Consider the following 12165-nt stretch of genomic DNA (forward strand, 5'->3'; position numbering starts at 1 on the left):
ATATATAAGCATCAAAATGTCTTCACAAAATGCTGAAAATCACATAGTGCCTATAAAATGTATGGATGTTTTACAGTTTGCCAAACGGAAGAAAAGGGCTTCTCAGCAGCCAGCCCTAGTTGACAATTAATCTGAGTTTTCTTCAACAGTGCCTTTCTCTCTGCCACTTTCCTATAAAGCTCAGACTGGTGAAGAACCTTGGCAACAGCTGTTGTAGCTCAGTCTCTCACCTCCTTCAGAGTGCTCTCAGATGTCGTGGTGGCCTCTCTTACTATACTCCTCCTTCATGGTCAGTCAGTTTGTGAGGACGGCCTGCTCTTGACAGATTTACGCATGTCCCATATTCCTTCCATTTCTTGTTGATGGATTTAACAGAACTCCTGGAGATGTTTAGGACCTTGGAAATTATTTTGTATCCATCCGCTGAATTGTACTTTTCAATAATCTTTTCTCTGAGTTGTATTAGGCTGGTCACTTTAAAGGGGGTGAATATTTGTGCAATCACTTATTTTACATTACATATGTTTATTTAATTAGTATTACTCTGTAGAAATTTAATTTCACTTTGTCAATGAAGAAGTTTTTTGTGAAACTTTATTTTGTCAGAAAGACCTATTTCTATTGATCGTGAATAATTTACAACAGGAATAAAAGCATAAAACATTCAAGGGCATGAATACTTTTTATAGGCACTGTATAACACTCGATTTGTCCTATTCTTGGACACCAAATAATTACACTAAAACTAACTGTGACAAGCTCAAATACTTAGTAAATTTTAGTCATCTCTCCTTTTAGTGGGAACAAACATGTCTTGATCACACAAACAAATCTTTTGTGAGATGTGAGAAAATAATGATGACTAGCATCAAGAAAGTAGAGAAAAGTTTTCTGAAGATTCATGGACTGACTTTCACATACTTTACAAAGGCGGCACTTGCAAAGTGTAAGACAGACACAGATAGCTGACTGAGACTGATGGCACTGAGGTGAATCTCAGCAGTTGGTGCTGCTGGTAGGAGGAGAGACAGTGAGCTACAGAGTGGATCCAAGCCAAAAAAAAAAAAATTGCAGTATAGACAAACTATAAAGTTGTTTTCAACAGTTTGATGACAATGGTGGTCTTTCACAACTGACAGCAAGAGCAAATGCTTTGATAACAAAGTTTCTTTAGAATAGCAATGAATTTATTGTGATTTGACTATTAGGTGAGAGTAAGATCGACTGTTGTGCTCACTGAACTGTTATAATACTAGCTCCGTGTCTTTGCTGTTCAAAACCTCTCATTTTAATTACACTTTGATTACATTATGAACATCAAATCCCCGCTAGTCTTATTTTTCATGTTATGACTTTTTCCCTTGCCACAATTCTTGTTCATAAGTTGGGCACAGCTATAAATTGAGTTGGTGAGCAACAAGCATGCAAGAAGATGAATGTTGGAAGCAGACGGAGAAAATACAGACTTCAAATACACCTGAGACAAATCCGCAAAAGGGAAGAAATGTGCCTCGTATGTCAATAACAGTGGACTGTTTTATTAAGAATTACTCCTGTTCTCATTTGCACCTATTTTTTTTTTGACTGGGAGGGCTTACTAAATTAGTCATTCCACAGGGGCCAGCCACACTCTTCAAACGTTGGGGCACAATAAATGTTAAGCATGTTCCTCAACAAATAAGCCTCTAAGTGAATAACCCACTGAGAGACGAGCAAATTCAGGCCTTAAAATAAATAAAAATGAACGTGGGTCCAGTAACTTGAAATTAAAGGAGAAATATTAAAAAAAAGCATGAAAGCACTAGGGATTATAAAGCTAGGCTGTGAAAGATGCAGATATCATGACTGGAAATTAAAAGATAATAAGAGGAAAAGTAAAACACAATCCCTCTCATACCCCACATATAAAAATCTATTTCTAGGACCAACTGTGCTTTCCAGACCAGCTGCTCCTCTTTCTTTCTTTTATCCCTGAGCAGCAGCTGGAAGCCCCTGGCAGATGGACAAAGACAAAGTGACTGGCAGGCGGACATGCCATCTCTCATACCTGTGTACTCCAAGTGGAAACCAGCAGCAGACACACTGATGTCAGACTGGAAGGTCAAGTGCAGGTTGTTGGATGTACTGTTTAGCAGTTGGGGAATTGTTGTACCTGTATTATACAACAGACAATGTAGTTCAGTCCATGTCAAGCCTACATTTTAGATTATGTACAACACACATGCATGACATTATTACTTCACATTATTACCACAATAACAATAGTTGGACTTGATGTACCTCCTTCTCTTTTTACTGTTTTCTTAAACATGCTTTGAAATAGCCCTTCTTCAGAACCTCAGTCTCATGAATTTCAATTTAGGATCCAAAACATACACAACCTTCACTCTAAATGTGTGGCAACAGTCAGGTCAGAAATATTTGTTTTTTCTAATCAAGATGTTTGTCTTTGGACATTTGCAAAGAGATTTTGACATGCAGTATAATCATAATAATCTTTTATCAGTTTAGCTGGAGGTAAAACTGATTTCCATCCGTTTAAAAAGCTTTAACCTTTTCACACCGTATTTGTGCTCCACACAGCTGGATGTGTCCTGAGGACCTGTTTTACTATTCAAAGAGCTTTGTTCTAAAATGAAATATTCACCTCTTGAAATTTCTGACAGCTCATCTCATAAAACTGATATTGTGGCAAAAGTCATTACACTGCACCAGTCCTTCTCATATTAGGATTTTGCATCTAAAATAATGAGATTGCTTGTTTCTTGTTGGTTACCGTGTGGCATGTGCACCATTTTCATTAATGTGAGCCTTATGGCAATGCTATATTTTAAAAACATTTTCTGACTGAAACGGGGCTTACATAATGAAAATATCTACTGCAAAGACTGGAGCATTGTGTGAGGAACAAGGAAGATTTTTTCTTTCTTTCTCTGACTTCTCAAACTGAGTTTTACTCAGCCTTCTCAAAGGACATGGCAAATGTCATCAGCCCCATCATCCCATCTGTCTGCTGCTGGATCCTCGTGACGTCTGATTGAAATTCAAGTGGGAGCCGACAACTCAAATACAGTTAGATCAGATTTACCTGAGTAGCTACCAAGCCTCGGAGCATTGGCGTCAACCCCATCAAAAAAATCCAGTGAATCCCAGTTGTGCTCTGTGGCAAAGGTCACAACTTGAATCTGAAAGAAGAAAAGCCTTAATGCACTCATAAAACCAAAATAATTTGATAACTGACCTATATGCACATGATGAATTAAAAAAAAAAAAAAATTCTCTTATTCGATCAAACATGATGTTCTCACTTGTATGCCAGCTCCTTCTGGGACAGAGATTCTCCAAGCACAGTTCAGATAGTTTGAGTATGGTTCAGGGTATCCAGGAGAAAGGATTGTGCCTCTGCGCTCAGTTAACACCCCGCCACAGGGAACTGGACAAGGACAAAATGTTGAGGGGGGGGTGTGAAAAGAAAAATTAAGAAAAGAAAGTACAGTGTTGAACAAACGCTAAGAACTGGAAAGGCATCACAGTCAGGCATTCACCCCTTATAAATGACCAATTTGAACAAGCAAGTCTAATATCCCTCCATGATCCAGACCTAAACTTAAAGCAAACATCAGAGTTCTCTGATAAAGTCTGACCTGACAATGGTAGATTAACACAGTGTCACTATGATTTAATACTTGGCACCACTGGCAGCTTTTAGCACTCAGTTATCTCTTGCTCTGCACAGAAATAAACAGTTAAACCCTGGTGTGTAATTTTACCTTTTATAGCCCAAACAAATGACTTTTTTTTCCAATTGCTGAAGCTTTTCCATGCGCTCCCTATCTCCACCAGGGCTTCAAATAAACTTTTATTTTTTCACCTATTAAGCTTCTCAGATCCAAAGCCGCTGACAATGTTTGGCACAGTGACATTTGAGCAGGAGTGGAAAAGCTAAATAATAAGAGTGGCAACAGCAGCTGCAATTTCTTAACTGCTTATCAGACAGGTGCCAATTGTCCTTGTATTTGGTCTAAAGAGCTGCCGAGTCTGGCTCCACTCTTGGTTCATTAAGGGTTGTGTTAGGGGAGCTGTATAGCTCAGAATCCTTTGGGTTTTTGAGCTCAGCGAAACACAGAACAAACTGCTCTTCCTTTCAGTTGTAACAGACAGCAGTGGTGCTGGTTAATACAGACATCTCTGTGTTTCTGTCTTTTCTTTTCAATGTTCTGCCGACATCAGCTGGAATAAAAAAAAAAAAATCTGTCAGACCATGGCATATTTTTTAAACAATAATGACATATACAATAGACTTCAAAACAAAGCCATATAAAATCTATTTTTAAAGCACATTACTGAGACTTTTTTAATGACAGATAGGAAAACTGCTGTATCTTTCATACAGACAGGTTCATTCATCCCTTATAGGTTAAAGAGTATTTGTATTCAAACAGTGTGGGATCATAACCATGAGTGTCACTCCAAGGCAACCGACAGCAGAGTGGGGGAAAAGGGTTCTTACAATCAACAAGCAGACTCTTTTTGTGAAGGACAAAGGTTTACCCTGTTCAGGTCTACAATAATCATAGTTTTTAACAACTGCCAGCCATAAGGAAATGCACTGAGACACAAGACACTGAAAGTGAAACAATTACAGTTTCCGACAAAGGCAGAGAAATATTTATACCCATCAACTAATCACAAGTTCTAACTTACAGTATTTACTTAATATAATCTATATTCGCCTTCCTTCCTGCAAAGAGATGCTTGGAGTGTGAAGCCACAGAGTCTACTTTGTTCTTATCCTTCTGAGTGACACAAAAGAGAAAATGACTTTTTGTGCTGGATCTCAAAGCAATCACAGTGGAGAAGTCGCACTTTCATATCACCACCACCGCAGCATGAACCTCTTCTGCACAGCTTTGTCTTGTGTAGACGATTCAGTGCTGAATTTTATCAACTCTGAAATCACAGCTGAAGAAAACCAGCTTATGCAATTGTTTTATAGACTGCTCTGCAAATGAAAAATGGAGATCAATGAATATCTAAAGTACTCCAGTACAAATGCCTCTTTCTGTGGATGTTACTTTTAGGTTTCTTGGAGATGCAGAAAGGTTTAAATTCAATAACATGACAGGTGACCTGACTGTCAGTGTCAGTAACTTTCTGATAAATTATGTCCTGCTGATTCTTCGTAATTATTAAATGGTACCAATTTGCAATGCTGAAGGTTATGTAAAACGTTGATGATAGAGATGATCGTACTTTCTTAGAGAGGACACTGAACCTGCCTGCGTACTGTTACAAAAAGTGCCAAATACAAAGAGTGTAAACGCATAAGCTAAAAACACTTCAATCCTTATTTGAACAGGTAAAAAAAAACTGTTTTAAATGTTAAGTGCTCAGTGTGGACCAATTTCTTTTGGCTCATTTGTGTGTGAACAGTTCTTGTCAAGTCTGATTAGAAAACACGGCAATCATAAAGATGTGACTGCTTGTCATCCATCTAACTGTGTGATAGGCACATATGTCAGAAATCAGAGGCAGAAAAGCCTGAAAAACTCAAACATGAGCTCATTTTTAGCACCAATGAATGCAGCAAATTCACAGCAATTTTAATTATCAACATACAAAACATCAAAAATATGCACATAATGTGTCTTCACACACGCAATATAATTCTACAAATTCATCAATCTAATAAGATTTTATATTTAAACTGTACATTAGACAGTGACTTAATTGATTTCATAATACATATATTTAAAGTGAGAACCGATGCCTATATTTTACTAATTTATGTAAGCCCATTTTCACTAATGGAAAAAAAAGAAATTGTCAAATGGTATGTCATAATTATGAGTTTCAAAGTCATAATAACGACTTTGAAACTCATAATTATCTCTTCGCATCTCATAATTATAGGTTTAAAAACCATAATTATGATTTTGAATGTGATTACTATGAATTTCAAAGTCATAATTATTACTTTGTTTCTTATAATTATTACTTTGAAACTTATAATAATCATATTGAAACTCATATTAATGATTTTCACATTCGTAATAATGACTTTGAAACTTTTATTATGGACTTACCATTTGACTTTTATTTCCCACTGGTAGAAATTGATTTCCAAAGGTTTCTGTCTGTTATGAAGTAATTATTTATATTTAACTTTAGCAACTCCTTGTAAACTAGACAACATGCAAAATATCTGACGACATCTTATTTTCAAGTTTCATTTTTTTTTTTTTTATATTTATTTACAGAGGTTTTAACATTTTCTTTGTCATTTTATTGAAATTAAGTTGAACTGATTATTCCCTCTTCAGCTTAAATGTTCTCCAATCACTCAAATCCCTCACTTGGTAGATGGAAAGTTGTTCTTTCAAAGACTTTCTGCAACCTTTTCTGTCCAAATGCCTTATGTTTTGATTTTGTGAGTCAGCAAGACTTGGTTCCAAAATCAATAACCTTGTTTATGTGGTCATTTGCAAGTTTCCTACACAAGATGAGATTTTGATTTGCCCCTTAAAAAACCCCAACAAGCTGTTCTCCTGCAAAGTTTTCCAATATAAGTGACCTTTCATTTAATAATGTGAAACTAAGGAAACAATCTCCTGAAAATCCCTGACTATCGGGCTTTACATTTTGTTTGATTTTTGTGGCCATCAGTTAGAAAGGCGGCTGCTTGGAGAGGCTTATGGCGACTAATATATGGGACAAGGTTGACAAGTCAACTAAAGGTCAACTAAATGTTTGAAACTTTTAATATTTGGCCTTTAAAAGTCATTACTGATCATTAGGATTTGAGTCCTTAAGCAATAGTTTGGGTCTTTTAAAATGGGGTTTCTGTGGAAATGTTATGAAAAATTAATATCAGATGTAGATAGCTCTAGGGACAATCTCACTTTGGAGAAATATAATTTGAACTACCTATTAACAACCTTTGTTGTGCCCTTTGGTTCATTTTTCTTTATTTTATTAAGAGTTTTGTACCTTAAGTATATGCCTTATAGTCAGCAGTTCATCTTCTATTAACTTAGCGACTCACAGTAAGATAAATGTAGAGCAAACATTTGCATTTCCCAATACACACAGCATTTATATTCTATACTGTCTCTGTCTTTCCAACAGCTAAGAGATTAATTGGTATTGGATGTAGAAAAAAATGTTCTTAGTTATGGATTTTAAAAAGTATATAAAAATCTATATGCAGTGCTATTTTTGAGTTGAAACAATGAACATTTAAATCTAACTTTTTTAGAGAGAATAAAATCCATTGAATATAGGCACTATTAGTCAAACTGGTAGTAATTTCCACTTCCATTCTGGAAACTTTACTAAGCTTCCTAACACAGCGAACCCTCATGAGCAGCACTCCGGCCTGGCCTTACTGTGCTCCCCCAGACCGAGACACTTTAATTGGTCTTGGGAGGCTCTTTCAAAACAAGACTCTTATGGTTTAAAAACAAGCATGGTGCGACACTGTTTACTTGTTGACACCTTTGAACAAGTGTTTAAGCCAACTGTGAGTTCCACGGTGTGGGCATACTGAGCATGAATCATAGCAGTCTGTGGGCTTATATAATACTGGACATGGAGGATTTTTATTTTCTAGTCAGAAACGATGTGGAATGTCAGTGAGATGGTGATGCCATTCATTTAGTTTATGAGAAATCAAAAAAAATTGTAAAGTTTAATAAAGGAGTATCTGTTGAGTTATAACTGGCTTACACAATCTAATGGCGATGAAAGCAGAAACCTAACTTATTACCTGACAGTAGATAAGCCTCACTATTTATAAAGGAGCTCCCTTTTAAAGTACATACAGTCAAACGCTTTGATATTTAACAGAATCACTTACGAATTCAAGTCATCTGCTCTTTCGAAAATGACATCTGAATATTATGCATCCACTCAGATGAGGCTAATTGTATAGCACAAAACGCCATGCAAACTCACCTACAAAACCTTCATTTAACTGTTTTGTATTAATAAGATTTAAAGCAAACCAGTGTTGGATGGCTAGACAGGTCCATCACAGCAGGCTGAGAAAATAGAAATCCATCTTCCAAAACTGTATCTTATGCTGTCACATCCCGTAAAGAGCACTTGAGTAATTTAACATAGTGTTTATTTTCCCTCAAGCTTCTGTAAAACTATATCTATTATTCTGAATGAGTACACTGTCACTGAGGGAGATACCGCAGCCAGATTCGATCTGGAAATAAAAATCACTGTGTTTAAATTAGACTGTACGTATCATGGTTATTCCCTTACTGCTAAGCCGGAAACTCAGACAAAGCCTCAATTGAAATCTCTTGCACTTACAGTCCTGGATTATTTGCTCACTGGCGCAAGGCTCCATTTCTATAGGTTTTGCCTTTCTTTTTCCCAAAACAGGTATGTGCGTGTCTTCAAGGCTGAGAGCATGTCCTTCTCAGTGCACATCCTTTGGGTAACAGTGTGCAGAGTGAAAATGGGTTCTTCTGGATGAAGGTACTGTGTATTCATCTACATAGAGACATGTTCACGCGTACATAGCTTAAGGTTTGCTGGCCAAACAACCGTGTACAAAGAGATACAGATCTCTTAAGTGGTCTTTACTTTACACAGACAAGCAGGTGATGCAGTCATTCTGGAGATGCTGGACCATTAGTTTATTTTATTTTCTGCTGAGGTTTAAAATAGGTCTAACTTGCAGTGGATTTGAATTTTACATATTTTTAATGAAACAAAACTGGTCTTCACCCATGAGAAAAACTAGGAAATAGAATTTTCTGTAACACTACCTACTTAAACACTACTAGTTATGCCTCCTTCATACTGGAAGATGAACTCCCTTACAATATAAAAAAAAGAATCAGAACATCAGCCTTGGCAAAGTTTTCAGGTATATACTACGAATGCAGTGGGTTCACTCTATGCTCCGTGTTTGTATTTATTATTATTATTGCTAACATTAACCTGTGTTTGTGTTTGTCCTCCCATAGAAAATACACCTGGACAAATCATTCTGTGTTTGTCTTTCCTGCCCTCTCAAATCCCAGCTGGCCGAGGCAGATGGCTCTTCATCCTGAGTCTGGTTCTGCTGGAGGTTCCTCCTATTAAAATAGAGTCATTCTTTTCCATCATCGCCTCCATGCTGCTCAGGATAGGAAGTTGTGACGAAGTGAAGAATCAACAATCTGCTGGCTTCTTTAGATAGACAACTTCTACTATTTGACGTTTTATAATGTATGTGAATGTTTTTGTACAGCGCTCTAAAATTACTTTTGTTGTGAATTATCGCTATATAAGTAAACTGAATTGAATTAAATTGAATTCACATTACGTTGTGGCAATGTATTCATGACAACTGGTGTGAACTTTCCAAACTGGCGTGGCGTGGTTGTTAAAAATTTAAAGCAGGAGTAGCCACGCTGGCTTTATGTCTAGGCAACAATCCCAACACACCCACACCGTGCTGTCAGTGTAGCAAGTAAGTTATTGCAATGCTTTCACAATGCAGCTGCGACGATTAATGTTCCCCACGCACTAATAAATACTGCGCCAAGCTCAGCCATCCTTCATTTGCCTTTTGGATGCAAAGCAAGAAGCATCTGTTGTCATCATGGTCAGTTTGCTAAATAGGGGATGAAGAAGGGTAGATGTGGTTGAGGTTCTGCACAGAAAACCCCTTCACTTGCATCCTTTCATGGTGCCAAATGGTGTTTCCTTCTCCACAGCAAGACTGAAACAATTAGTGTCATTAGACCTGGACATTCAGGGTTTCAGCCCCAGATGTTTCCTGAATAGCCTCAGATCTCACAACACAAGAATATTAAAAACACATCTATTTAAGTCATGAATTATACTGCTAAAAAATCTGGACTATCAGAAAACCTGTGCCTACATGTGCCTTTTTGGTAACTGTAGTCACAGCATGAACACTCAATTCTGTTATTATATATATATAAATGGAGGAAGGAGAGAGTCTCAGGAATGTGGAAGATAGCAGGCGAAAACATATTTGGTGAATGCTAAGAGGATAGCAGCATCACACTGAAGGTCATTTTCTAAAGTTGCCACAATCCATCATATTTTAATAAGTCATGTAGGTCATTAAGAGTGTAGTGGAGTCATCATTTAGTGTGAAGGCAGCTTAACTACTAATACCTTCGTGTTCACACTAAAAGCACAACAGGAGGTTCAAAGTGTGTACAATATTTAACTAAAAGGCTACCGGTATTTTGAAACCAGTCAGGTATACAATACATGCCTGAACACCAGTTTCCTGTTGTTAATTTCATTGTATATTAAATTATTTTCCAGACTTGTTTTATTCTCATCAGGGTCCCTCGGGCCTAAATATGGCAAACAACACACATGTCCACACCCACTCCTACAGCTAATTTAGAATCACCAATTAACCTTACATGCATGTTTTTGGTGCAGCAGAAGGAAGCCAGAGTACCTGGGGAAAACTCTCACATGCACTGATATAAGACACACAAACCCCACACAGAAAATACCCCAGTCGAGATTCAAACCAGAGACCTTGCTTCTTAGGCAACAGCACTAACCACCTCAGCACGTTGCCAACCACAGCTGAGCAATAACTGTAAATTCTTTATGAAGCTCAGTAAGGGTGAGGAGCACTGCAGATTCTGGTGATCATTCTGTGTAGATTTGTCACTTTCACAATGCCTCTCTTTCTAGTCATAAAGACTAAATCAAAGCTGACTTTACCTTCTGAAGTACTGTATATGCAGTAAAGCATTAACTAACACTGCAGTATGTCAACGTTTATTGACAAGTAGAGTGGCAATATAATATAAATTACTTTTGTAACAGAGCTGATGTTCTGAACTGCAAAAGATAGCTTCATAATTATTCAAATTTCTATTAGTATGGGAAGGCATGAGGTTAATATCCACGCTATGAATAATTATTCATTTTTGGCCATGATTGCCCATGCTTGTTTGTTTTCGCAATAGGTGCAAAGAAGGGTACAATCTGAGCAGGTTATACTTTGTTGATAAAGTCAGCTGTGAAAAGCTTGATTTTTCTGGCAGTAATTTTATTATCTCACAAAGAAAGCATTGTGATAGTGTCACTTTGAGATTTGAATCAATTTTCTAAATTTATACAAACTATTACTTTTATGCGAGGAGCTTTTTATGCTTTAAATCAATAACCATCAGAACTTGAAAGCTGAGCTGAGAATGAAAGATTTTGGAAGCCTCTGACACTTATCTAGGCTGCCTACATGCAGCAAAAAAAGTATAAAAAATAAATGACAATTTAACTGCCACAACGACGTACCTTTTGAAATACTCGGGCCATCATTACATGTTTGAGAATAAAAAGGGAAAAAAAATATTCACAACTTTGTGCTCGACCTAACCCAATAAAGTAACAATCATCTCTTGCCCGCTGTCTATGTAGGAAATTTATCTGGCACTTTGTTGATTTGTTTGTACCACTCTTTTTCTTTGTCTGAGCTATCAAGGCCAGAAACAGGAGCTACCTTGCAGTGGGTGACAGACATTCAGAAAAATAATGACAAGGTAAAGCATAGAAAAAAAACAAACAAACCACCAACTATTTCTGTGCACCTGCTCCACCTTTCTCAAACTGTGTGCCTGAGTGCAAGCAGTGGGGTGCAGCAAGGTTTGGAGAATGAGGATGCTTACCAACACACGTGGGCACGGTGCCATTCCACTGGGCCAGTGCGTTGGGCACGGCCTCGCACCTGATGGTATTGGAGCCGTGCAGCGTGTAGCCTGGATTGCATTCAAACAGTACCACCATGCCGATGCCAAAGTCATTCCCTATCCGCTTCCCAAATCGGGGCTCAGGGACTGAGCTACACTGAGTGGCACTTGTCCGAGGTACAGCTAGGGATAAAGAGGGGAGGTATTTAGAATGAAAGAAAGAAAGCCAACGAGAGGTGGGTGGGTTAGGCAGACAGGCAACAGGGATAAGAAGAGATGGCAAGACAAAGGAGGCAGAATGATACAGAAAGCCCTTGTGAATCTTCAACCACATTATTAGGCACTCTCATCTGCTGTGCCAGGACAGGCTCTTTGACTTCACATCATTCTGCTCTGTTAAGTCATGCCCAGCCTCATCAATTGGCACTCTGCTGCACAGCCATTATGTGATGATACAAGGCTAAAGTATCTG

At 37.7% G+C, this 12165-nt stretch overlaps 1 protein-coding gene across 3 annotated transcripts in view; it reads right to left on the reverse strand.

Annotated features, from left to right (window-relative positions):
* Positions 1-12165, reverse strand: part of LOC108232275 (CUB and sushi domain-containing protein 3) — a 291392-nt gene that overhangs the window by 125076 nt on the left and 154151 nt on the right. For all 3 annotated transcript variants that reach the window (XM_017409915.3, XM_017409916.3, XM_017409917.3), the window contains exons 34-37: positions 11673-11876; positions 3309-3433; positions 3089-3185; positions 2048-2152 (exon numbers count right to left, since the gene is read on the reverse strand). In XM_017409915.3, the coding sequence (XP_017265404.1) occupies positions 2048-2152; positions 3089-3185; positions 3309-3433; positions 11673-11876 (531 nt within the window). The remainder of the gene's footprint in view (positions 1-2047; positions 2153-3088; positions 3186-3308; positions 3434-11672; positions 11877-12165) is intronic.

The sequence above is a fragment of the Kryptolebias marmoratus genome, linkage group LG16 (assembly GCF_001649575.2).
Source record: "Kryptolebias marmoratus isolate JLee-2015 linkage group LG16, ASM164957v2, whole genome shotgun sequence".
NCBI lineage: Eukaryota > Metazoa > Chordata > Actinopteri > Cyprinodontiformes > Rivulidae > Kryptolebias > Kryptolebias marmoratus.